Source organism: Eucyclogobius newberryi, unplaced genomic scaffold (genome assembly GCF_026437365.1).
Source record: "Eucyclogobius newberryi isolate DKJ021-1_F unplaced genomic scaffold, fEucNew1.0.hap1 SCAF_18, whole genome shotgun sequence".
In the NCBI taxonomy this organism is placed as follows: domain Eukaryota; kingdom Metazoa; phylum Chordata; class Actinopteri; order Gobiiformes; family Gobiidae; genus Eucyclogobius; species Eucyclogobius newberryi.
The window spans coordinates 21,239,400-21,263,916 of NW_027315812.1; the positions used below are offsets into that span (position 1 = coordinate 21,239,400).

The window sequence follows — 24,517 nt, forward strand, 5'->3', positions numbered from 1 at the left end:
ACAACAGACACCTGCAGTACAACAGACACCTGCAGTACAACAGACACATGCAGTACAACAGACACCTGCAGTACAACAGACACATGCAGTACAACAGACACCTGCAGTACAACAGACACCTGCAGTACAACAGACACATGCAGTACAACAGACACATGCAGTACAACAGACACATGCAGTACAACAGACACATGCAGTACAACAGACACCTGCAGTACAACAGACACATGCAGTACAACAGACACCTGCAGTACAACAGACACATGCAGTACAACAGACACCTGCAGTACAACAGACACCTGCAGTACAACAGACACCTGCAGTACAACAGACACATGCAGTACAACAGACACCTGCAGTACAACAGACACATGCAGTACAACAGACACCTGCAGTACAACAGACACCTGCAGTACAACAGACACATGCAGTACAACAGACACCTGCAGTACAACAGACACATGCAGTACAACAGACACCTGCAGTACAACAGACACATGCAGTACAACAGACACATGCAGTACAACAGACACATGCAGTACAACAGACACATGCAGTACAACAGACGCATGCAGTACAACAGACGCATGCAGTACAACAGACACCTGCAGTACAACAGACACATGCAGTACAACAGACACCTGCAGTACAACAGACACATGCAGTACAACAGATGCATGCAGTACAACAGACACCTGCAGTACAACAGACACATGCAGTACAACAGACACCTGCAGTACAACAGACACATGCAGTACAACAGACACATGCAGTACAACAGACACCTGCAGTACAACAGACACCTGCAGTACAACAGACACATGCAGTACAACAGACACATGCAGTACAACAGATGCATGCAGTACAACAGACGCATGCAGTACAACAGACACCTGCAGTACAACAGACACCTGCAGTACAACAGACACCTGCAGTACAACAGACACATGCAGTACAACAGACACCTGCAGTACAACAGACACCTGCAGTACAACAGACGCATGCAGTACAACAGATGCATGCAGTACAACAGACACCTGCAGTACAACAGACACCTGCAGTACAACAGACGCACGCAGTACAACAGACACCTGCAGTACAACAGACGCATGCAGTACAACAGACACATGCAGTACAACAGACACCTGCAGTACAACAGACACCTGCAGTACAACAGACACCTGCAGTACAACAGACGCACGCAGTACAACAGACGCACGCAGTACAACAGACACCTGCAGTACAACAGACACCTGCAGTACAACAGACGCATGCAGTACAACAGACGCATGCAGTACAACAGACACCTGCAGTACAACAGACACCTGCAGTACAACAGACGCATGCAGTACAACAGACGCATGCAGTACAACAGACGCATGCAGTACAACAGACACCTGCAGTACAACAGACACCTGCAGTACAACAGACACCTGCAGTACAACAGACGCACGCAGTACAACAGACGCACGCAGTACAACAGACACCTGCAGTACAACAGACACCTGCAGTACAACAGACACCTGCAGTACAACAGACACCTGCAGTACAATAGACACCTGCAGTACAACAGACGCATGCAGTACAACAGATGCATGCAGTACAACAGACGCATGCAGTACAACAGACGCATGCAGTACAACAGACGCATGCAGTACAACAGACACCTGCAGTACAACAGACACCTGCAGTACAACAGACGCACGCAGTACAACAGACACCTGCAGTACAACAGACGCACGCAGTACAACAGACACCTGCAGTACAACAGACACCTGCAGTACAACAGACACCTGCAGTACAACAGACACCTGCAGTACAACAGACGCATGCAGTACAACAGACGCATGCAGTACAACAGACACCTGCAGTACAACAGACACCTGCAGTACAACAGACACCTCCAGCACAACAGACACCTCCAGCACAACAGACACCTGCAGTACAACAGACACCTGCAGTACAACAGACGCACGCAGTACAACAGACGCACGCAGTACAACAGACACCTGCAGTACAACAGACACCTGCAGTACAACAGACACCTGCAGTACAACTGACACCTGCAGTACAACAGACACCTGCAGTACAACAGACACCTGCAGTACAACAGACACCTGCAGTACAACAGACACCTGCAGTACAACAGACACCTGCAGTACAACAGACACCTCCAGTACAACAGACACCTGCAGTACAACAGACACCTCCAGTACAACAGACACCTGCAGTACAACAGACACCTGCAGTACAACAGACACCTGCAGTACAACAGACACCTGCAGTACAACAGACACCTGCAGTACAACAGACACCTGCAGTACAACAGACACCTGCAGTACAACAGACACCTGCAGTACAACAGACACCTGCAGTACAACAGACACCTGCAGTACAACAGACACCTGCAGTACAACAGACACCTGCAGTACAACAGACACCTGCAGTACAACAGACACCTGCAGTACAACAGACACCTGCAGTACAACAGACACACGCAATAGTATGTGCTGTGACAACTGTTTTCATTACTTAAGCTAGTGTGTCGGTGTAATCCCTCATTCGTCCAGGAGTGTTCCAATGTAGAAAAAGCTTCAGTTGTATCATCTGGACTCAGTTTAGAGAAAAAAAAGTTCCCGGCCTAAATTTGCTTGTTGACAATGACTCTTGGATGAGAGTCGAAACGTCTTTTTTTTCTAAACTGAGTCCAGATGACTACAACTGAAGCTTTTTCTACAATACTTAGTTAAGCTAGTCTTCTTTAGTGCATATAAAGCTGATATAAACTAAACTGATTACTGCATATACTTTGCTTTCATTCATCTCATGACAGTCACTGAAATAATACTGGCTTCTGAAGTATTACATCTGTATCTTTCCACAGATCAGTTTCCACTTTTAACCACCAAGAAAGTGTTCTGGAAAGGCATCCTTGAGGAGCTTCTTTGGTTTATTAAAGTGAGTGACCTTTTCTGGATTTCTCTTTGACATTTTCAGTGCAAGTAGTAAACCATGTGGATCAATAAATGTCTAAATCTGTAACGCATTGTTCAATATTTCAGGGATCGACCAATGCCAAAGAGCTCTCTGCTAAAGGGGTGAAGATTTGGGACGCTAATGGTTCTCGTGACTTCCTAGACAAGGGCGGCTTTACTGACCGAGAGGAGGGAGACCTGGGGCCCGTTTACGGCTTTCAGTGGCGACACTTTGGGGCAGAGTACACAAACATGCATGCAGGTATGTGATCCAAATCCACTGAGCCAGTATTCTCTTTTAGTGCGATGAAAGCGACACATACTTTGCTCCATTTTGACAGATTACACGGGACAAGGCGTGGACCAGCTGCAGAAAGTAATCGACACAATTAAAACAAATCCAGAAGACAGACGGATTATTATGTGTGCCTGGAATCCTAAAGGTACAACACAATAAAACGACAGAAATCCACAAATCCACTCTCATTTTGTTACTAATTATTGCTGTGTTTATTTATATATGTATTTGCAGATTTGCCCCTCATGGCTCTGCCCCCGTGCCATGCTCTTTGTCAGTTCTATGTGTGCGACGGCGAGCTGTCGTGTCAGCTTTACCAACGCTCTGGAGACATGGGCCTGGGAGTACCTTTCAACATAGCCAGCTACGCACTTCTTACATACATGATCGCCCACATCACAGGACTGAAAGTAAGGTCAACTGTGTCACTGTCCGTGTAGAATTAAATGTATTAATATTTATTCACTTTCAGCCTGGGGATTTCGTCCACACCTTGGGAGATGCTCACGTCTACGTTAATCACATAGAGCCTCTCAAAATACAGGTTGGTCGTGTTTTTGGAAAGCATATAACGCACATTAACGACTTCAATGTTGGCGTTAATAACTTGATGCGCCCTTATTGCAGCTTGAGAGAGAAATCCGTCCCTTCCCCAAACTCAACATCCTTCGAAAGGTTGAGCGCATCGACGACTTCCGCGCAGAAGACTTTGAGATCTGCGACTACAACCCTCATCCAATCATCAAGATGCAGATGGCCGTTTGAAATTAAAACTGCATCTTAATCAAACAACTTTTTATCTGTGTAAATCAGAGTGTATTTTGATCTAATTAATTTTATTTTTGCTCTTTTTATTGTGGTAGTTTTGTAAATAAAGATTTAAGCTACTTCCACACTTCTCCATCTGGGTATTGGTGTTTCAGAACAGACGATTCCACCATCTCACAGGAATAACCAGGACTCTGAAAAACATGATAAAAATGCATCGATTTGTGTTCATTTAAAACTATAACCATCTCTTTTACCTTTGGGGGCATGTAGTGTGCGTTCTCAATTACGACAGGGCATGTGAAATGCTCATGTAGATGGTCCACGTATTCACACATTCTATAAAAATGTAAATGGTAATAAAGGAAATGCATAAACATAAATATTGGAGAATTACAATCTAGTCATTGTACCTGTTATTGAGGTCTGCCGACACGCAGATGTAGTCGAACAGGATTAGATGCTGGACAAGTTCACACAGGCCGACTCCTCCAGCGTGAGGACAGACGGGCACTGGGGATGTCACAAGAACGGCGCTCAAGCTTGTGTTGAGCTTTTTTACGCTTTCCTCCCATTTTAGGTGCTGTACCTTTAAATTTGTGTGCCATCAGCATCACGGCGAGGTTCTCGTTCACGCTGCCCAGTCGACAGCTGTCAATCTGGACAAACTGCAAAGCTGAAGCCTGGAGGAACTGCTTGAACATGACTCTGCTGTGACACTACAGAGAAATATGTGTCACTGAAATGTGTTGTAATTTTACACTTACTGTATCTAGACCATCTGAAATCTGACCTGCTCCCCCGTAGCCACTCCAATTCCCAGTGGAGCCAAAGCCTATCAGAACAAAAGCAGTTTAAATCACAGCATTAGAGCATTAAAATGAGCATGAGGTTTATATAATCCAGTCTCACTTTGGAGATGGCGGCGTGTCCCAGGATGTCGTCTGGAGAAGTGGGCTCTTCGATCCACAAGGGTCTGAACTCGGCCAGTCTGGACACCCAGCTGATCGCCTCGGACACGTCCCATCTCTGGTTGGCATCTATCATCTAAATCAACGTGTTGATAATAGAATGAGCTGTAATTTGTAAAGTAATCTGTGACAGTTACTTTTTGACAATTTAGTTCATACAGTCGTTTTATTACATATCTAAACTGGGACTAGAACACAAGTCCACATCAGGAAATGGGCTGAAATTAGGTAAATACGTTCAAACACAGCCAATAAGTGACAAAAACTGAGACAATTTTGAATGATTTGTTTTTGTTATACATTAGATAGGTCTATTTTTACCTACATTTTGCACATTATTTATGTTTTGACTGACAGAGAATTGTTCATAATATTAAAACAGATGGTCAGAGGAATACATTTTGTGATAAAGGTACGTTCTTTTATCTTTTTTTTAATATAACAATGAAACAAAATAATATGCTTTTGGATAACATCTTACCAGTGTGTTTTTGGGTCCGATCATAGTCCTTATGAGACGGCAGCGGCGTTTATCATCCTCTAGATCTGCCCCAACCTTCACTTTAAACTTGGTCCAGCCGCACTGCAGAGCGTCTGTGCACAGCTTCAGAGCACACGCGTGATTCAGTGACAGTTAATGTGTGCATCGTAGAGTTCTACAAAACTACACCTGTTTTAGCTGCTCGTCTGGGTATCCAAGCCAGGCGCAGGACATGGTGTAGGCAGGATAGCCCTCTTTCAGCATCTGCTCCTCTGGAAGGCCACGTCAAGTGCACACAGTCAGTGAATATGATAAGTGTGTCTTAATAGAGTGGCCACGGAGCACGAGAGCCCATTATCCCGGGTTAAGAGGCTGTTAAACACTGCAAATCGCCTCTATTCACTACTCACCTCTCTGCCGTTTGCCCTTTTGTGCTTTCATCAGGATGTCTGAATGAGGAAGACAAAAAAAAAGACTAAGTAGACAGCAGCTCTTTCTAGTAACGTAAGTGAGTTACAAATCAGCCGCACCCAAAGCCTCGTCCTCTGTCAGCGCGTCAGTGATGTATCTGAAGTCGATGCATGACACAATCTGCTTTGGATCCTGAATGAACAAAACCCATCAGGTGCAGAGGGGATTTTCTGCTTCAAAGCCACATTTAACTCACGTACAGATAATCTCTGTGACTCACCATGTCAACAAGGAGCTTCCACAGGGGCTATAGAAGACGGAATTGTGTTTTAGTGTTGAAATATTTAAAATAAAACATTGTATTGCCTTACCTTGCCTTCAGCTCGTGCCCACAGGTCCCACACAGCATTCAGGACAGCAGCGGTTGCCAGATGAATGACCCCTTTCTCTGGACCCAGCTGTTTAACATTTTCAAGAAGATTTAGGCTACAATACAAGCAACGTAAGTGGAAGCCCGTTACATGTCCAAGCAGTTGATAAGAACAACATAGGCAGGCATGAATACAAATCACATAATGAATAGGTTTGCCATAAATTTAAAGCCGTTGGAGTAACTTTTTATGCTTTTTTGCATTACCCATCTCATCTGGCTGTCACTGCTCAGGAGGCGGTAAAATGCTCGAAAGTCTCCTACGATATCTTGCAGGGACTTTCCAATGACCAAGCCTGACAGAGCTTTCACGGCACAAACCACTGCAGAAAGAAGGAAAAACCTGGTCATTGATCGGTAGGAATCAAGAGTTTAGTTCAATTTATAGACCAAAAATAGACCTGAATGTAATTTTTTTTTAAATCTTGCATAAAATGTTGGGAAGACATTGGGAAGGAAAGAAAATTAAAGATTTCACTGCTGTCTGGTCACCGTCTCAGTAATCATTAATAATCACTAAATTGTGATGTTTTTTCTAACATTTGTAGACCAGCCTAATAAAAATGTCCTTTATATATGGGAGGTTGTTGTATCACCAGCAGATGGCAGCAGGGTACACAATGTCCTGCTCTAACTGCAGTCTACAAGATTAGATATTATATAAAAGAGCTGAATCCAAACATCCAAACCCAGGCTTTATGCATGGATCTATAATCAAACTTGTGATCTAGTTCAGCAAAGCAGAAGTCCAAAGTCCTACCGATGTCTGTGCCTTTTCCCAGAGTGAAAGTGAGGCCAAAGCCTTTCACACTAGTGTCTGTGGCAACCACCACATATGCAGCAGAGTAATCCGGATCTGTGTGCTGCACAGAGACACACGTGAGGAGAAGAAGCTGTTATAGACCATGATGTTATAGACATGTTATAGAGCATGTTATAACATACAGTGCACATGTTTGGGACTGTCACTCACCATCGCGTCTGAGCCGTGCTGCTCCAAAGACGTGGGGAATCTCACGTCTCTGACCGTCAAGCTCATTATTCTGTGCATCATGTTGTTGTTGTTGTTGTTGTTGTTGTTGTTGTTGTTGGTAAAATGCTTTAGACTCGGCTGCTTTTGCTTCTCCCAAAGCAAAGTGCGTTCTTGCTACAGACTGGTAAAGCCGGCCCCCCGGCTGTGATTGGTCAACTAAACTCACTCACTTAAAGGGGACGAGGCAGGGGCCAAACCATGGGGCCAAACCATGGGGCCAAACCATGGGGCCATTCCACTCAAGAGTCAAAGTAAACAAAGTACTAGTCCAAGAAATTACTAGAGTAAAAAGTATTTGGAGGAGCCACTGTCTGGACAAATATGTAATTTATAATTTGAAGTTTATGTAACTCTGTCTGGAAGGACAAGACATGAAACAATGCATACAATCTGCTATTCACAAAGGATAAACACGACTATGTTCAGATCATATGCAGACTGTTTCAAATTCTCAACATAAAGCTTTTCACTTACTCACATTGAGAAGAGGAACCAAAACCTTTATTTAAGTAAGAGTACTGTTACTTCAATACCAATATTACTCAAGTAGGAATAGAAATATAGTGTCAAATGTACAGAAGCTCATTTACAAATGTTATTCCAAGAAGTAACATTTCTTGAAAGTTACTCAAGTATGTAACTAAGTACTACCACGTCGGAGTAGACTTTATATGCACAGTGTGTAAATCTCTGGTACCTCATGTCTGTAAAGATACTAAAACTTGGTAAATGACCATTCACTGCCTTGTTACAGATGTCACTAAAGAAGCCGGTGTAGCAGTTCTGCAGTTTTAACGAAGTCAATGTTATTGTTCAATACTAAGTAACAAAAAATATGTAATATTTAAAGAGACAACTTAAACAATAAACACACCATAGTGTAAAATGACGTTTTATTCTAAAAACGATTCACCCCCAACATGTTCTCATTCAATTGGAGTATAATATGTAATGCAGTTATAAAAAAGGGTAGGCTACTTTGTAATATACAAAGCCACAAGATCAGTCATTCATTTAAAAAATGTTCATAATACTGCTGCTGAAGGAGAAATTGGAAAGATCTAACATGGTATATCTAACATCTAAGCTTGCTTGTATTCCACAGTAAAAACACAGTAGAAACACATTTAAGTTATGGGTAGTTATGACTCAGAAGTTCAGAGGGATTATCACTGTCACATCGTCGGCTGTCCACTCTCAGCACTTCCACTCTCAAGAACTTTGACTGTCTGGAAAAAATATGATTATAGTACTTATGTCCAGCCAAACGTTGTCTGATATGAGAAATCAAATTGGGTTTAAACAAAAGGGAAAAAGATGAAATTCTAACAAAAACATTGCACTAAATCTGTGTACAGTATGTGAGGTTCGCCAATAAATAATTACAATGAAACTAAACTTTGGTGATATATAATTATTGCCAATAATTTAACTTTTAATTTATTATATTTTTGAACTAATACATAAGTTAATAATTACTATTGTAAGCAAGACATGATCACAGCTTATGTCACATACTGTACATCCTTCTCACAGTAACATTCAAAACACGTGTCTTGATGAAGTACACGTAGATATGATTTGTGACGTACCATAAATAATCAGAAAATATGCACAGAAAATGCTTGTGGACGATGGGCACGGGTGACACATCAGGTAGTGGTTGTTGACGGACTCTATGCTATTTTCGGTCATATGTAGAGAGTTAGAGTAGATAGTTTTCCTCCTTAACATTGAGGTACAAGTTCCGAGTGGGCAGGTTATAGGTTCTCCCCGGGCTGGTACTGCGGCTCCGTGGCTGTGAAGTAGTCCTCCAAAAAGGACTGGATGTACTCGAAGGTGGGCCTCTCGTCCGGCTCTTTCTTCCAGCAGAGATTCATCATCTCGTGCAGAGACTCGGGGCAGCCCTGGGGACACGGCATGCGGTAGCCCCTCTCCACCTGCTCCAGCACCTCCCGGTTCACCATCCCTGAAGCACATGCAAGAGCGTTACATTAGTGTTACCAACATTTCAAACTTGATTTAGATTCTAAGGAAAAGGATCGATACTGATTTTGACACCACAACGGCAATAAAAAACTTAATATTTTCAGACAATGAATTCTATGTTCAAGGTATAATGTGGTCTCAAAGCTGAAGATACTGGTAATTCTAAAAGTGTAAAGGTCAAATGTATTCCCATTTATGTGAGTAGACAGATATTTGTTTAAATGAGTATTTAATTTTTAGTTTTAGTATCTGATTTTCAATACTTTTGACAAGCCTACTGTAAAAATGAAATGCTCCTGTCCTAACTTTGCACAGAAACCAAAACAATTATAATATTTAAAAGGGAACTCCAAAATACAAGCAAGATTTTATGGAAACAAGGATAATTTTATGGATAAAAAGGCTAGTGTGTTAATTTTGTGTTCTAAATTCTAAAACACTGTCTTAATTTAAAATAGGTCAGAATAAACACGGACATTTCATTTCAATAAGAAAATGCTAGTTTAAATTACATCCCTAATGAGTGCAAAGCAGATTTATTAGAAGTCAAAATATTTGTGGGTGCAGCCGGGCTCGAGGCTTGCATCCCACGATGGTTTCAGTCTGGCAGATGGCAATAAACAACAGCGGTGCTCAATCTCCTGCTCGTCCTCAAACAGATGGTCCAATCTAATCTCTCATGTGCGTGTTCGGGAGGGCTCGGTGGTGCCCCCTCCCCTGCAGAGGCACCAAAAACAGTATGTGGGACAAGTCCACTTCATCCTCCCACATTAAGAAGCCTGCCAGCGGGACGGCTAATGGTCAGGCCAAGAACTGATAAGACCGGACATAAATCTCACTCACGCTATGTTTTATTCAGCCACAGTGTTTTGTGTCTTACCTGGGTAGGGCACTCTGCCTTTGGTGACGAGTTCGGTGAGTAAGATGCCGAAGGACCAGACGTCAGACTTTATAGTGAAGCGGCCGTACAGCGCTGCCTCTGGAGCTGTCCATTTAATAGGAAATTTAGCCCCTGAGGAAAGAACATATATATGTGGTCAGCGGTGGCTTTTATGGATGGGCAAGCAGACCTGGGGTGTTCATTAATATTTAGTGGATAACAGAAAAGTGAAAAAATACAAATAAAGGGTGAGCATCAAACCTGGGTGAGCTAAATGGTTATCCATTTAGCTCACCCAGGTTTGATGCTCAATTGGTAAACAATTGGTCGGTGAAGCGGACTTCATCGACCAATTGTTTACATAAATTAGCGTTTCATGTTGTTAAATGCCTGTATTTCTAACTAACATCTAGTAATTGGAAATTGGAATCATGAACAGAGCCTCAGATACAAACACAGACTTGTCTCTAAAAGATAGTTTTTATGTCAGTTTGTTGAAACTTAGCGCTGCTGTTGCTTCGCTTCACCTCTGCAGCTGCACAGTTAGAGCAAAACCAGCAAACATCCAAGAATCCTACACAAGTTTATTCAACTAGGCTTGAGCATAGATCTATATGTTTGAGGTCCTCAGAGCGCATGTGCAGACCTCTAAAAGAAGCTGGTTCTATAAGCTCATGTTAGAGGGCGGAGCATGAACGGGCCTCTGAACATGGCCACAGACTCCACTTCTGTAGTAAAACAGGCTTATTTGGATATGTTTTAAAATAATTAATATATAGTTGTGATACATGGTAATTTTAGATTTTATTGGCCAATCACTGATTGCCTTGATTGCCACTGATATAAAGCTCCACCAGAAGGCACATCCCTCAATGTTTCTGGACTTTCATGCAACAGAATGACAGAAAAATCAGATTGAAAACACAACACAGTGTTCCAAACAGGGGTTCAGGCTGAGGAGAGTCTGCCTCACTGTGGGAAGAGGCTGCAGGGAGTCGCCCATGTGTCACGCCTCTGCCCCACAGCATAATGTACCCTGACGCAGTGTTGTGTGTGCATTTGTCCAGCTCACCCTGCCTGGCTGTGTACTCATTGTCCTCTATCAACCTGGCCAGACCGAAGTCGGCGATCTTGCACACCAGATTTTCACCCACGAGAATGTTGGCGGCACGAAGGTCCCTGTGAATGTAGTTCATCCTTTCAATAAAAGCCATGCCATCTGCAATCTGAACACAAAAAGGACAGTTTAGAATCCAAATATGAAACAAAAAATCCTTGTACAGTTCCATAAGCAGCCCACCTGTGCAGCCATGTCCACCAGCAACGGCAGCTTTAGGAATTTTCCATCACCTTCTTTCAGGAAGTCCAGCAAACTTCCTATAAAAGTAATGGCCACATATAAATGTATGCTACAGAGTATAGCATCATTTGCAGAAGTCAATATTTTAACAAGATAAATAATAATAACTTATATCAATACAAGCTGCACTGTAAACAATTGAATATTTATAACATTGATTACGTCCTCAGGCTGCCAAGGAAGACATTTACCAACAGTATGGCCTCTAAGTGTTTAAATAGTTTAAACAACGGTAAATTTCAATATTAAGGAAATGGTGTGAAACTCAATATCAAAAAAAAAAATCTGTATAGATAATTTCTCCCATGAGTTTTAGCATCAATAAAAGTTTGAGTATTGATTCTTCTCTGGGTAGTGATTTTATTTTATTTTTTTACAGCCCTCGACTATGACAGCTTTCCACAAACCACTTTAGTTCTCGCTTTATCATTCTAGGCTCAAGCCTGGAGAAACCAATAGAGACAATCAAGGAGACAATCCTTCAATACTAATTAAAACAGACACAAATCAACATTTTTCACAAGGAAAATCCCCACAATAAGGGCCAAGGCTATTTGCATCCCATTTTACTCAGACAACAAGGCCTCTGTCTAATGCTTCTGCTTTACCTTTAGCCATGTACTCTGTGACTATGTAGATGGGTTCCTCGGACACCACAGCGTAAAGTGGCACCAGTTTATCGTGCCGTAGTTTCTTCATGATCTGAGCTTCTTGGAGGAAGGCTTCTGGCGACATAGTTCCCGGTTTGAGTGTCTTTATGGCTACCTTTGTGGTACCGTTCCATGTTCCTGTTAAGATGATAAGATGGAGGGGTAATCAGTGCTGCTAATGCCTGGGGAGATAGGACAATGTAACATCATTAGGGCTTGTAATTAGAGGCAAGTTCGATCATGCGTGGCAAAATATCTCTTATTAAAGCGGCTGGGGTGAGGAGGAGAGGAGACCATGTTGGAATTATATGTGGAAAGATGTGTTGAGTGATATATGATCTTTTTTGATAAACAGAATACAACAAACAAGCGACAGGAAGGTTATAATGCCCAAATATGACCAAAATAGATAGAATGTTCACAAATATTACGTTTATGTAAGTGCTGGCCCATATTAACTCAATGTTCCAGCAGCGTAATTGCATTTGAACGGTAAACAAACATGTTCCTTACCCATCCAGACCTCTCCAAAGCAGCCTTGTCCCAGTTTGAGCTCCAAGCGCAGGGACTCCCGGGGAATCTCCCACGCGTCTTTTGCCAGTCCCTGCGTTTGAGGCTTAACCGTGGGGCAAACCGTGGTCAGCTTGTGGCACAGCCCGTCTGCATGCTCTGCAAAGCACCGACATGAAAAGGTTACGCTGGACCCCGGCAGCAGAAGTCTCTAAAGCAGATGCTCTTTTAAGCCGCGTTTCATGCATCGAGTCACCCCATTTGATGCAGCTGGATTTAGATACTCTTATGCTAACTGTGATGAAAAATATATGAGATGAAGTGGAATCAAAGGCCTCTCTAGAGTCAAGAGTGTAGGGATCACACAGATTTAACCTCCTTCTGGCCAGAGCGAGGCGGGAGGCTAAATATCGGAGCGGCACCAGCAGTAGGTTTTGCTCACGTGACATTACAACGTTCAAAAGAACGTTTGGAATTGGGCAAGTTTGGAAATCTATGGTAGAATTTGGTGTTTACGCGTCAAAAGTAAGATTTGTTGACCTGGTTAAGGGTTCATTACTGGGCCATCTACATCAACATGAAAGAAAAACTGGCACAAAGTTAAACGTCTTCTTCTCTATGGTTACAAAGGCCTGATGACATGATTATACATACATAGATAACAAAATAAATATATACATGTGTTCGCGGTGACGTCATACAGCCGGGACTTCCCCATAGCGGCCATTTTAAAAGGGGCACGCGATATATAAAAACCAACACGACTGCATCCTTTTCTACGGCATAATGAGCTACTAATACTTTCATTCTTTAGACGATAACTGCAAACTAAGGTACACGATAAAGCTCTCATTTCTTGGTCAGTCAACAGAGCAATGTCCAAACAGATTAAGCTGGTTTTTAGCATTTTGGCCTCATAATTCCTGGATTTCGTATGTAGTAGACGTGCTGTCGTGCCCCTTTCAAAATGGCGGACTCGGTTGCCACTGCACAAGTTCCCGGATGTGCGAAAGCATGTATTTCCAGGTGCTAACATTTTGGCAATAATTCAATTCAACAACATGAACGCAACCTATTATTGAAATTCAAGACTATTTTCTATACTCTGGGGTTATTGAAGATACAGCAGCAAAAAGTGCAGCCACCAAACTTTACTGGCAAGACATAGGGCCAATGTTTAGTTTAGAGATTCAAAATAGCTCTGACAGAAGAATAAGACTATACTGTATATCCGAGACAAACCTGTGTAGTGTTTGACGAGCTTCTGTAACGTGTCAAACTGCGCCCTCGTCGTGATGTAGTATCCCCCACTGTCCAGCTTACGGATCTTGTAGTGCTTCACGTTATCTCCTTTGGCTTCATCCCAGTCTCGTATGGAGAGAGAGAACGCACCTGGATGGAATGAGGGGGAAAACTAGGTCAGTAAGTTTCCAAAAATAAATACATATTATATTGAGAAAATGAGATACAGTGCACACAATAGCATTAAAACAAAACACTTTGCCAATTCCTTTACATCATTTTAGCGTAGTCGCATTATTGACGTTCTTTAGATAAATGTTTTAGGACTCACCTTTAGTGGTTTCACTTTCCCGCACCAAAAAGGTTCCTCTGTGATTCCCGGGAACCAGCAACAACCTCTCTGCATCTTTCCGTCCCATCTTACCAAAGTACCACCTGTGCACGGACAGATTGCCGTTAAAGCACATGTCAAAAGTTCATTAACAATCCAAAGCCAGTCCTGGAAAGCTATATATACTATATATATATATCACTGTGTGGCAAAACTAAACTGCTTTATGCAATCTGGAGGTGAGCTCATACTAGCGTCATTATTCTCCTTGTGCGGTGGCTGTCGATGGAATAATGATGTTATGAAAGGCAGTGGCAGGGACAAAAGCTTACTCTTCAGCCTGGATGGAGTCAGCGGGGGCCACATAATTGCTGGGGATGTAGCCTTTCTTCCCGGAGTTGATGGAGCGCGCCTCCCACCAGTCTCCCTCGCTGCGGGGGACACACACACAGGACAGACGACTTGAGCATTTAACAGTCACCTTGGGATGACTGATATCGTGAGAGAGGAGGCCGTAAAACAGACATAACTGGTTCATTCTTTCAGGTTTACACATTATGAGGATTGTTACAGGTCCACGGTTATTATTTCATTCCCGAACAGAGGAATCTTTCATTTTCTTTCATTCCCATTGTGTTAACTTTAAAACATTACTATTCCTCATTATTCCTCATGTTTGTGACTGGATTTATGAATAACAATGTGTATAAATGTGACAAAAACAGCGATATTAAAGTATTGTACATTTACATTTTTTTAATTGAATTAAAAATACTTTATTTAGCTTCTAAAAGAGTCACGATTATTATTACTTTTAGTTATGACCATTATATTACAATTAACCAAATAATCTTGACATCCATAGTGGAATCACGCAAGCTTTATTAAAAGATGTTTCTGTCAGAACAATGTTTAACATGGCTGCTTACGTATAAAATTAAATAAATTCCTACTTATACTCACGTGTTGTTGATGATCTGAAATCTGTCTCCCTTTTTGAAGGACAGATCATCAGAGGTTCTGGCTTCATAGTCGTACAAGGCCACAAAGAACGTCACGCCACCTTAAAAACACATAAACGTGTTAAGCACTATTTACACTAATGTACAACTGAAATGAGCTGGAGACACTAGCACTCAAATGTAATCTATTTGCTTACGGCCTGGATGCACCCACACTATTGATTTGCCCTGCTCGTGTGTGCAGAAAATATGACTGGAATTATTCTGTACAGGAGACACGCAGACACAACAACGCCGCTGAGAGAAAAGTCAATAAATCAGACTGATAAAGACCATAATGGAAATCCCATCAGGGCAATTTAATTACACAAACACAAATTAAATATCCCTCCGATCCTGTGTAGGGAAAGTCAACAGTGCAGCCTTGCTCGGAAGCAGATGACATTCATAAATCCACTGCTGCTGACAGCCTTTGTGTCAACACTAATCCAATTGTCTCCATCATAAAGCAAACATTACATGGAGTTGTCGCCACCTTCACCCCTTTAGAGGCGGCTAATCCCACGGCCGGGGGATTACAACCTCAATCCCACCTAAACAGCAGACTAGTGCCTTATCTCTGGGATCATCAATCTAGTTTAATCTGATCAAACATATTAGGACAAATATTATCTGGCTGAAATTTGAAAAAAATAGACATGAATAATCTGGGCACATTTCTGGCTCATAACAATAGTGTGTTATTTCTGGGTTTGATTTACACTACACTACAATTCATATAAAGAAACATGTAAAGAAATTGAGCTAAATCTGGCAAATTTGAGATCCATCAGCCACAGTTTAAACCAAGAGGATTGCAAACAATTTCCAACGCTATGATAATGCCCCATCCAGCCTACTACAGCACCAAAGCCAATCCAGAATGTCTACAAACAGGCTCTGAAAGTCCAGACATTAAATACTTTGGCGTCACCATTGCAGTGTTTTGGTCAAATATGAATTGTTAAATTGAGGGGGGTTGTCGAATTTGAGGGTGCTATTCTTGTTTTTAAAATCCCACATGGCCTGACTCCCACCAACACTTGCGATTATTCTTACAATTAATCAATTTGTTGTTTAGAATACAAATTGCAGAAGTGAAGCTGTTTGAGGATCCTGGTGGAGCATATTTATGGACAAAATAGTTCAATATGCATTGTCCCCATTCAAATACATAAATAAATAAATAGATAAATAAATAAATAGATAGATAAATAAATAAATACATAAATAAATACATAAATAAACACATCAGCTCGCCGTGGCCTGAGGACAAGTTCTGTGGATCACTTGGTCAGAAATATTTTAGTATAAACTTATCTCAGGGAATTATACTCTTCTGGATACGGTAATTCTTTGACATAATTTCAAAGATCTGTCTTTCCAGCTTTCATCTTGCTAGTTGTCAAAAATAGCCTTAACATTAGTTCTAGTGAGCATCTATAACATTATCAGACAGCAGACACATGAGCCACATATGAATTTTGATGTCAGTACTTTTCCAACTTTTCCCATGGTTCACCTTTTTGAACGTAGAATGAACTAGAGAATCTGAAATTGCCTTTTTCCTCCAATGAACAGATGAGAAGCGACTATATGGATGTCACTTGTGCTTTATCATTTTTTTTTTTAAAAGACACTTTGACTGACATGCTACACAAAGGAATCCAGTCAGTCTGTTACTACGATATATTATATTTCTTATTTCTACTCACACTCATCTGAACCTTTGACCACTGCCATGACACCTAGGGGTAACCCTGACAGAAACGAATCTGACAATTACAATAATGAGTCATTCATACAGTATTTACGTCATTGTCTATTATTATATCTCACCTACTACTACGGTCATCATACTACAGTACATAATCATTTAGGAAGAAGTACAGTCTGGACAGTATGTATGCACTGCTGCTAATAATGCAGAAATGTAAAAGGTGATGGCCAGATAACTACAACTGAATTCTAATTTCTCAGCATCGTTTTTAACTAAATTTTCAACAACATGTCTTTGAAAGTGAGATTTCTTTTTAATGTATTTTTGTAACGCCCAAAATCACAACAACGGTTGCCTCTGAGGGCGACAGTGATTCATAAGGATGTGTTCACACTTGCACATTCACAACATCAATATTGGGACTAAACCAGGACCAGGACTAAACGAAGAATAGTACTGGACCAAACAAGTCCACATTAGGACTGAAATGGCTCAATTTAGGGTTAGGTGGCATTATAGTGGAAACCAGTATATTCAAGTCTTGACACCATTTTAATCAACAACATACAGGATAATTATTATATTTAATGCAATGTCTGTATTATACTTTCCAAGGAAGCAATTACAATGTTATTTAGCATCTGTGGGTGTTTTATTGCTCACAAATTACAATCTCTATGGAGACACTGATTTACTATAGAAAGGTTTAATATTGGAGCATTCCGTACAAAGCAATAACGTCTCCATTATAATTAATTTTTTTTATAAACAAGGAATTGTGTCATTTGTCATTTTGTACTGCCTTATTATTGTGGCATAACACATGTGAAAATACTTACAACAACAACAACAACAACAACAACAAAACCACATCAATAAAAGCCACACAGCTCAGGAAAGTATCATCAGATTGTGTCGCAGTAGTCGTCTTACCAGATACAGCTCCTGAGAACGAGTTGGACACCGGCCCAGAGAAAGACGCTCCTCCAAAGGGAGTGATGGCCGACGAGGCGCCCCCAAAAGGAGTGATGCTGTTGAAGTTGGCGGGCCCGGCCCCGCTGGAGGAGGGGGGCTGGTTCTGCTGCTGCTGGGTGGGGTCTGGTCCGTAATGGCCCGTGTGTGGTGCGGCGGCTGCGGTCGGGTCGGACCCAGTGGAGTTCTCTGGACGGTACTTGACTGGGCCTTTGTCCTCTTTGCTCTTTACACAGCCCATAGTCGAGCCCTGCACAGGCAAGAAAGGAAGAGTGAACACATATGAAAGAAATAATACATATGCTAGGATTAATGGAAAGAAACTGAAGTGTTCCCGCTGGAGTTTCTGACACAGACTGAAGCATATGGTGAGGAATGCTTGCTATGGAGTGAGAAATGTTGCACACATGCTAAGACCATAAGCCTCGTAATAACAAGGACGTATGGGAAAATTCCAAATCTGCTTTGAATTATGACTGCACAAAACTCGGAAAGCATGAAATCAGAAAATTAATTTATACGTGAACACATTCTATCATTTTTCTGTTACTCACATCACTACAAAAATAAGGCGGATGGATAAACAGACAAGATTCCCCTTCATATTTGTATATAATAAAGCTGCATTGCTGTCTTATAGATTTCATTCATAACTAATTCCACTGTTTTCTGATTTTTTCTCCTTGGCTGTTGCTGTAAATCCTGCTCCTGCATCATTTGGCCCGAGTCACGTTGAGACTCTTTAGTCAAGCAAAGGACCGGAAAATATGGACACAATGAGACACACTCGTAAAGACTTCAGAGCTCCAGCAAGGCAGAAGTGTTTCATTTGGCAAAAGCGTCTGGCATAAGTGCTGGAGATAGACCACATTATAGAAATGAACCGCAGTTGAAACCTTATAGAGGGAAAAATATGCACAGTGGCATTGCGGCGCTGATGGTCACGGCGCTATGCAGAGCTTGACTTGACTAGATTACAGGGTTCCAATCACACGGAGATAAATAAAAGTGGTTAGAAGCTGATTGTGGATGAGTGCGATATGGAGAGATGGAGGAGGAGCGGTAAAAGCACAGGTCATTGGGTTCTCCACGGGAACTGCCAAACAAATCAGCAAAACAGGAGGCATGGAAACCAGCCAAAGACTCAGAACACATCTCCAATAAAACAATTCAATTACAGATGTTTAAAGTAATCCTTGCTGTTTCAATTAGACAATAGTTCTAGGTTAATAGGGCGAGGATTTCCCTTACTATTGGCCATTTTCAAGTAACCTATTATGATTTATTATAAATATGGTTAGGATGATGTTGCAATAGTCGATTCATACTGTACAACACTTTGGTCGCCATAGGTATCTTTATGACCCTGAGCCTAATAATAATTATACAATAATGTTGTCCACAAGTTAGATAGTCCATTTCAATTCAGCAAAGTGATGCTCTTGACAGCTAAATCTGACTACAACTGTGTAAGAAAAGGTCTTGATGGTCAACTGTGGTGGGCCTGTGGCTTCAGCAGACAGTGTTGGGTCAATAATCATATTTCTTTATTTCTTTACTGTAGCACAGAATGTTAGCCGCTGCAGACGGAAACATTCTGGGATTTTGACAATTTCCCATAACAAAGTTCTTTATTGTTGAACTACTTGTTATTTATATTCATAAGAATTTCTGATCCTCTAGTCCGTACACTGCATTAAGCGTGCATTGGTTCAGCAGCACTAAAGGCCCTAGTTTGGCTCCGTGATTGAACACAAAGTGGAGCAGTTTGAGCTGTGTCCAGGCACATAACAAGCAGTGATGCCAGCAGAGTATTATTATTATTATTATTATTATTATTATGATGATGATGATGAACACAGGGTTTAACTTAAGAGGAGGATAATAACACTGCAGTAATAATGGGGTCAGTGGTTGTGTGATCTTTGTTGTGTGAGCACTTCCCAACTGTATGAATTTTTATGACACATTTTCTGAGTTTGATTAAAATATATATATTTTTTGTTAAACACCAAGTACAGACGTTCAATAATAAGTGAACCTGCATTACACTGTTTGCACCAGGTCACAGTGTGCATGCCACAAAAGACCATGCTTAATTTAACTCAAAGAGCTGGCGTCAGTCTTGGCCGGCCTGTTGTACAGATACACATTCAGGTCAGTTTGAACACAGGATCATTCCTGAAGAGCATTGAAGCTGCAGGAAGATCTGCCTTGATGCTATATTTAGCCACTAATTGCTGACAACATCCCACTGCCTCTGGGAATATACTATGACCTACAACTTCCAGTGCAAACATAAGAAAACCCCTGGTGAATGGGTGCACGTGATACGAGTGCAAAGACACGAGGTGGGACTGAGGTTAAGATGTAATTATAAGAGTAACATAAGCCAATAGTTTCTCTGTACTTTCTGATGGGAGAGGTGAGGTACCATTGTTTCTGTCAAACTAGGGTGTAGTCCAGGGTCTTATTGTTTAAATTCCGGTCAAAAAGGCTTAAAAAAGGCTGTGCTGTTGTGCCTGGAACCGGATCACTGAGCACCTGGAGCTCTAGGTAAACACTATAATACCACATTAAATACATGGTTCACTCTGGCCTCAAACATATATTACCTCCACCAGAAACTTAACAAATGTCCTTGTATCATTTTGGTAAAGCCATTCAACTCTGCATTTATTAAGTGTAATATGTTTGCAATAAAGAATGTACTAAGACAATTACAATGCGATTGGTCATCCACTAGGTTCCAATTATGGATATTTTATTATATTATTGACAATAAAGGTTAGGGTTCTATTATTATGTTTGGTTTCCCCTTATATTATTCAAAAGTAAGCTAGTTAATTGACCTTTTATCTTCTTTTTTTAACTAAAATACAAAAATCTCCACCATCACAAACACTCAGTATGACACAAACAGTATGACATAAATTAACTGTATTAAATATAGCCTGAGACAACAAACAAAACAACAAACCTCTGACCTCTTGTTCCTCTCTGTTTAGTGAGTTTACACACATCTTGTTTACAGCTGAAGATCTCTGAGATGACGGTTTGCCAAACTTTAGCTTCACCTTTCCCAAAGTGATAAATGTTTCCATATCGTTATGCAGCCCACACTTCCTGTGTCTCGGTGCTGACCTCAGAGGCAGAATTCCACGCAGGCTTCACAAAACTGCTGATAAGATAAACTCTGTTTCCCGTTCATCACAAATGCTATAACTTTGCATGAAGGTGCAGGGGCAGGCAATGGGGCAGAATATAAAGGGCGTGTGAAGAGGCCAAGGTGCAAAGCTAACACAAACTTAGACAAAACTTCTACAACGACTGAAATGAAAAGTTATCTTGCACCAGTGACATAGGGTGGGGGTCAATTATTTATAGAGCGTTATGTTATGATACCGGATACTTGGCTGAACTGAAGTTTGTATCACAGCTTTAAGTTTGCTGTATGAACCTTGGAGCATAATGGGGCTCAGAAGTTCAATTTAATAGAGCTAAAACGTGGAACAGGCTTCTCATCTGACCATGTTCAAATCCAGGCTAAAAACAGTTGTGTTTAGCTGTGCAGATGCCTGATGGGGTTTCATCATCTTTTCATTTAAAGCTTATGTTTTGTGATTTCAATGCATCTTTTCCTCTTCTGTAAAACACTTGCTTCGTCTACGCAATTGTGTCTTCTCTTTTCTGCTCTTGTCCCATAGAAATACATCGACTAAACCAGTGGTCCTCAACCTTTCTCAGTCGCAACCCACAAAATAACAACTGTCGGCATTTGTCACCACCAAACATAGAAAAGAAGGCTGAAAATAGAGCCTCGTGTCTAATGTTTGATTTCAGTTTGAAAATGTAAAACTGGATAAATGACTTTGGTCGGCCAACAAATAATAATCTACATTTACCACTATTTACCCCTGCATTTTAAAGGTGTCAAGCCTCGTTTAAGATCATCTTCAATTTGCGATTTACTCATTTCGATTGATCGTGATGAATCTTGCTCATGCCCTGCCAAATACTCATAGTAAACATTGCATTAGCCGTCTGTCCTCAGCCCTTTCCCAGACACTCCCTCTTGGCATGGGCGTGGCTCGGGCTGCTGTGCTGGTGGACCGGCTCCATCCATCAGAACACAGTGGGACTCTTGCCTGTCAGCTGCCCCTGTCCTGGAGCTCTGGCTGGCCTCAGATCAGTCACAGATGCTGCACATTCCTCCCCGTGCCAAAGGGTTAAAACTGGGTCTGTAGAAGCGTCCCGTGATTGCACTGATGTGAAGCCGCGGAGGCCACACACAAACGTCAATAACCACTTCACGATGTGATTGATACCGTTGTGGTGCCACTGTACAAGGATCCGAGGGCTGATTTATGACAGTTGTGACATTGGCTACACTGCTGTACTTTTGTACTTGAAACTATCACATCGATACACAGAAATATGGAGGCGGTTCTGCGCTGTCAAAGGGGAAAAAAGCCATTTCGGGAAGAGAGCGGTCCCCTGGGCACACCTGAACGCTGAGGGGTGAGTGGGGGCCAAGCTATTTTGGGAATCCAAGCGTTACGAGAACCAACTGTCCGACAGAAATAACACTCAAAGCTGAAGCGTTTATGGGGGGAAAAATAAGCACCTAATCTTAATTGTAGAAAAACAGAGTCCAGACGATACAACTGAATCTTTTTCTACGTGGGACACTCCTGGACTAATGAGGGATTACACCGACATGCACCTAATTACTTTTTTAAGATTAATTATACTCAACACAATTTGATTTTAAATTAATTAAGATGGTAAATAACTGCTGGCAATAACATTATGACCTGGGAAGAAATTGTGATCATGCTGCTAATATTGAACATGTATACAGATTTGAATACCAATAAAAATACCTCTTTTAGACATGTAATCTTCAATAGTATAATATTACTATGTGGCTTTAATCTAGTCCTGATACACCATGATCATTCTAAAACGACTTCTTCTTACGACTTTGGTTTTTTTCAGTATTAGTTTCAGTATTAGCTGTAGTATTTATTCATGATACTAAATTTGGATACTTGATACCAATTTAAATATCACCCCCTTTTTTTTTTTTAATCAACTGCAATTTTCAACACAAAATAGTGGTTCTTTTTTATGCTAACATGAACTCGTTCTTATAAAGCATAAAATTATTCTAAAACATTTCTTGAAAATTCAAATCCAGCCCTTTAGGTGCATTTTAATTTAGTTCTAGGGGAAAAAATAGTATAGGATTTTTGACACTTTTGACAACCCTATTTCAAAGGCACAAATGATTAAATACTTGGAACTTTTGCTGTACAATTAGAAATAGGTCAGACAAATTTAGGGTTTCAGCTCACTGTTTATCGATGACATTTTGAGTACATTAGCACTTTCAAAAGATAATATATCATGGCAATAGTAATCGATTCTCATCCCTCTGAATCCCCTGAATCTACATGAATCTCACTTTTTAAAAATACAGACATGACAAATGAGAAATTGCAAACATTCACAGTTGCTTCAGGGAGTTCCAGGTTTATCTGCTGTACAAAAGGACCCGCTCTGCACACTTCACACTGTAGCTTCATGTGGATGCACCTCTTGACAGTCACTTCCACACTCAGACTCCACCTGTAGCAGCCAGAACTCCACAGTCACTCACAAACCAAACCTGAAGCAAACCCAGAGGAAAAGAGCAAAGAAAGCAATAGCGCCAAGGCTGACAAAAAAAGTCTGACTCAGCCTTTGAATAGACCAGATTTATGACTCTACAGGAGGACTAGACTTCCTGCAGGAATCTGAATCAGCACTGAGTGAAAGGAAGTTGGAGATTTCCCATGATGAGGTCACATTTATGCAAACCACAATAAAATGTAGCCTGGCCAGGGTCTAGTACAGTTTGCAAACAGTGTCAGCTTGATGCACAATATCCATGTGTTTGTTTTGCAGCATTGCAGTGAATCTAAAGAATGGCTTCTCCTGACCTTGCCCTAGTTGTGTTAGATCTGATTAAAGATGCAGTAGGAGGGCTCACGTACTCCTCTGGGGATTGCCACAAAATGCATGTCCACTATACTATATTAAGCATGTATGATGAGTAAAGTACAGAGCTATTTCATGGCAAAAAATGGCAGGCATATCTGTAGCCTGGGGTAGGACTGGCGTTAAATCATTCCTTTGTTGCTGTCAGGTCAGAGAGAGAGACATGCAAGACGAGCAGCAGCGTGTGTCGGCCCATTTGATCCTCTCCACATCCCGAGGCTTTTTGCAAACGAACCCCATCACCGCGCGCTCTAAAAGGCGTTTTTACCTGTGCGACTCCGCGTCCCTTTAACGTGCTGCTTTGGATGTGTCCGACGCAGGATCAGGCCCCAGAAGAAAAAAGAAATCACGAGTTATTCCAAGCGGGACCGATCCGCCTCCATCCCCATCTGATCTATCCGGCAGCAGCAGCAGCAGGAGCAGGAGCAGCAGCAGGAGCAGGAGCAGGAG

The 24,517-nt window shown here is 41.5% G+C and overlaps 3 protein-coding genes across 4 annotated transcripts in view; 1 reads left to right on the top strand and 2 right to left on the bottom strand.

Annotated features, from left to right (window-relative positions):
- tyms (thymidylate synthetase) overlaps positions 1-4,065 on the top strand; it is a 4,399-nt gene extending 334 nt beyond the window's left edge. The window contains exons 2-7 of the mRNA XM_072450992.1: positions 2,885-2,958; positions 3,063-3,237; positions 3,317-3,418; positions 3,508-3,683; positions 3,746-3,817; positions 3,901-4,065. Coding sequence (XP_072307093.1) covers positions 2,885-2,958; positions 3,063-3,237; positions 3,317-3,418; positions 3,508-3,683; positions 3,746-3,817; positions 3,901-4,038 — 737 coding nt within the window. The 3' untranslated portion in view covers positions 4,039-4,065. The remainder of the gene's footprint in view (positions 1-2,884; positions 2,959-3,062; positions 3,238-3,316; positions 3,419-3,507; positions 3,684-3,745; positions 3,818-3,900) is intronic.
- enosf1 (enolase superfamily member 1) lies at positions 3,860-7,426 on the bottom strand. Of its 2 annotated transcripts, XM_072450989.1 has the most exons (15): positions 7,308-7,426; positions 7,095-7,197; positions 6,542-6,657; positions 6,276-6,362; positions 6,185-6,211; positions 6,024-6,096; positions 5,904-5,942; positions 5,683-5,765; positions 5,494-5,616; positions 4,954-5,088; positions 4,835-4,876; positions 4,631-4,760; positions 4,455-4,554; positions 4,299-4,380; positions 3,860-4,235 (listed from the first exon to the last, which is right to left on the bottom strand). In XM_072450989.1, the coding sequence occupies exons 1-15, from the start codon at positions 7,386-7,388 to the stop codon at positions 4,158-4,160; spliced, it is 1,299 nt and encodes a 432-aa protein (XP_072307090.1). In that variant the 5' UTR covers positions 7,389-7,426; the 3' UTR covers positions 3,860-4,157. The 2 variants fall into 2 exon arrangements, with proteins under 2 accessions (XP_072307090.1, XP_072307091.1); XM_072450990.1 differs by lacking the exon at positions 7,095-7,197 and having other exon boundaries at positions 7,308-7,389.
- Positions 7,427-8,246: 820 nt separating this feature from the next.
- Positions 8,247-24,517, bottom strand: LOC140364705 (tyrosine-protein kinase yes-like). The gene is made up of 12 exons (XM_072450993.1): positions 24,336-24,517; positions 17,984-18,272; positions 15,293-15,392; positions 14,662-14,760; positions 14,330-14,433; positions 13,999-14,148; positions 12,760-12,915; positions 12,205-12,384; positions 11,537-11,613; positions 11,309-11,462; positions 10,237-10,368; positions 8,247-9,336 (listed from the first exon to the last, which is right to left on the bottom strand). The coding sequence occupies exons 2-12, from the start codon at positions 18,261-18,263 to the stop codon at positions 9,128-9,130; spliced, it is 1,641 nt and encodes a 546-aa protein (XP_072307094.1). The 5' UTR covers positions 18,264-18,272; positions 24,336-24,517; the 3' UTR covers positions 8,247-9,127.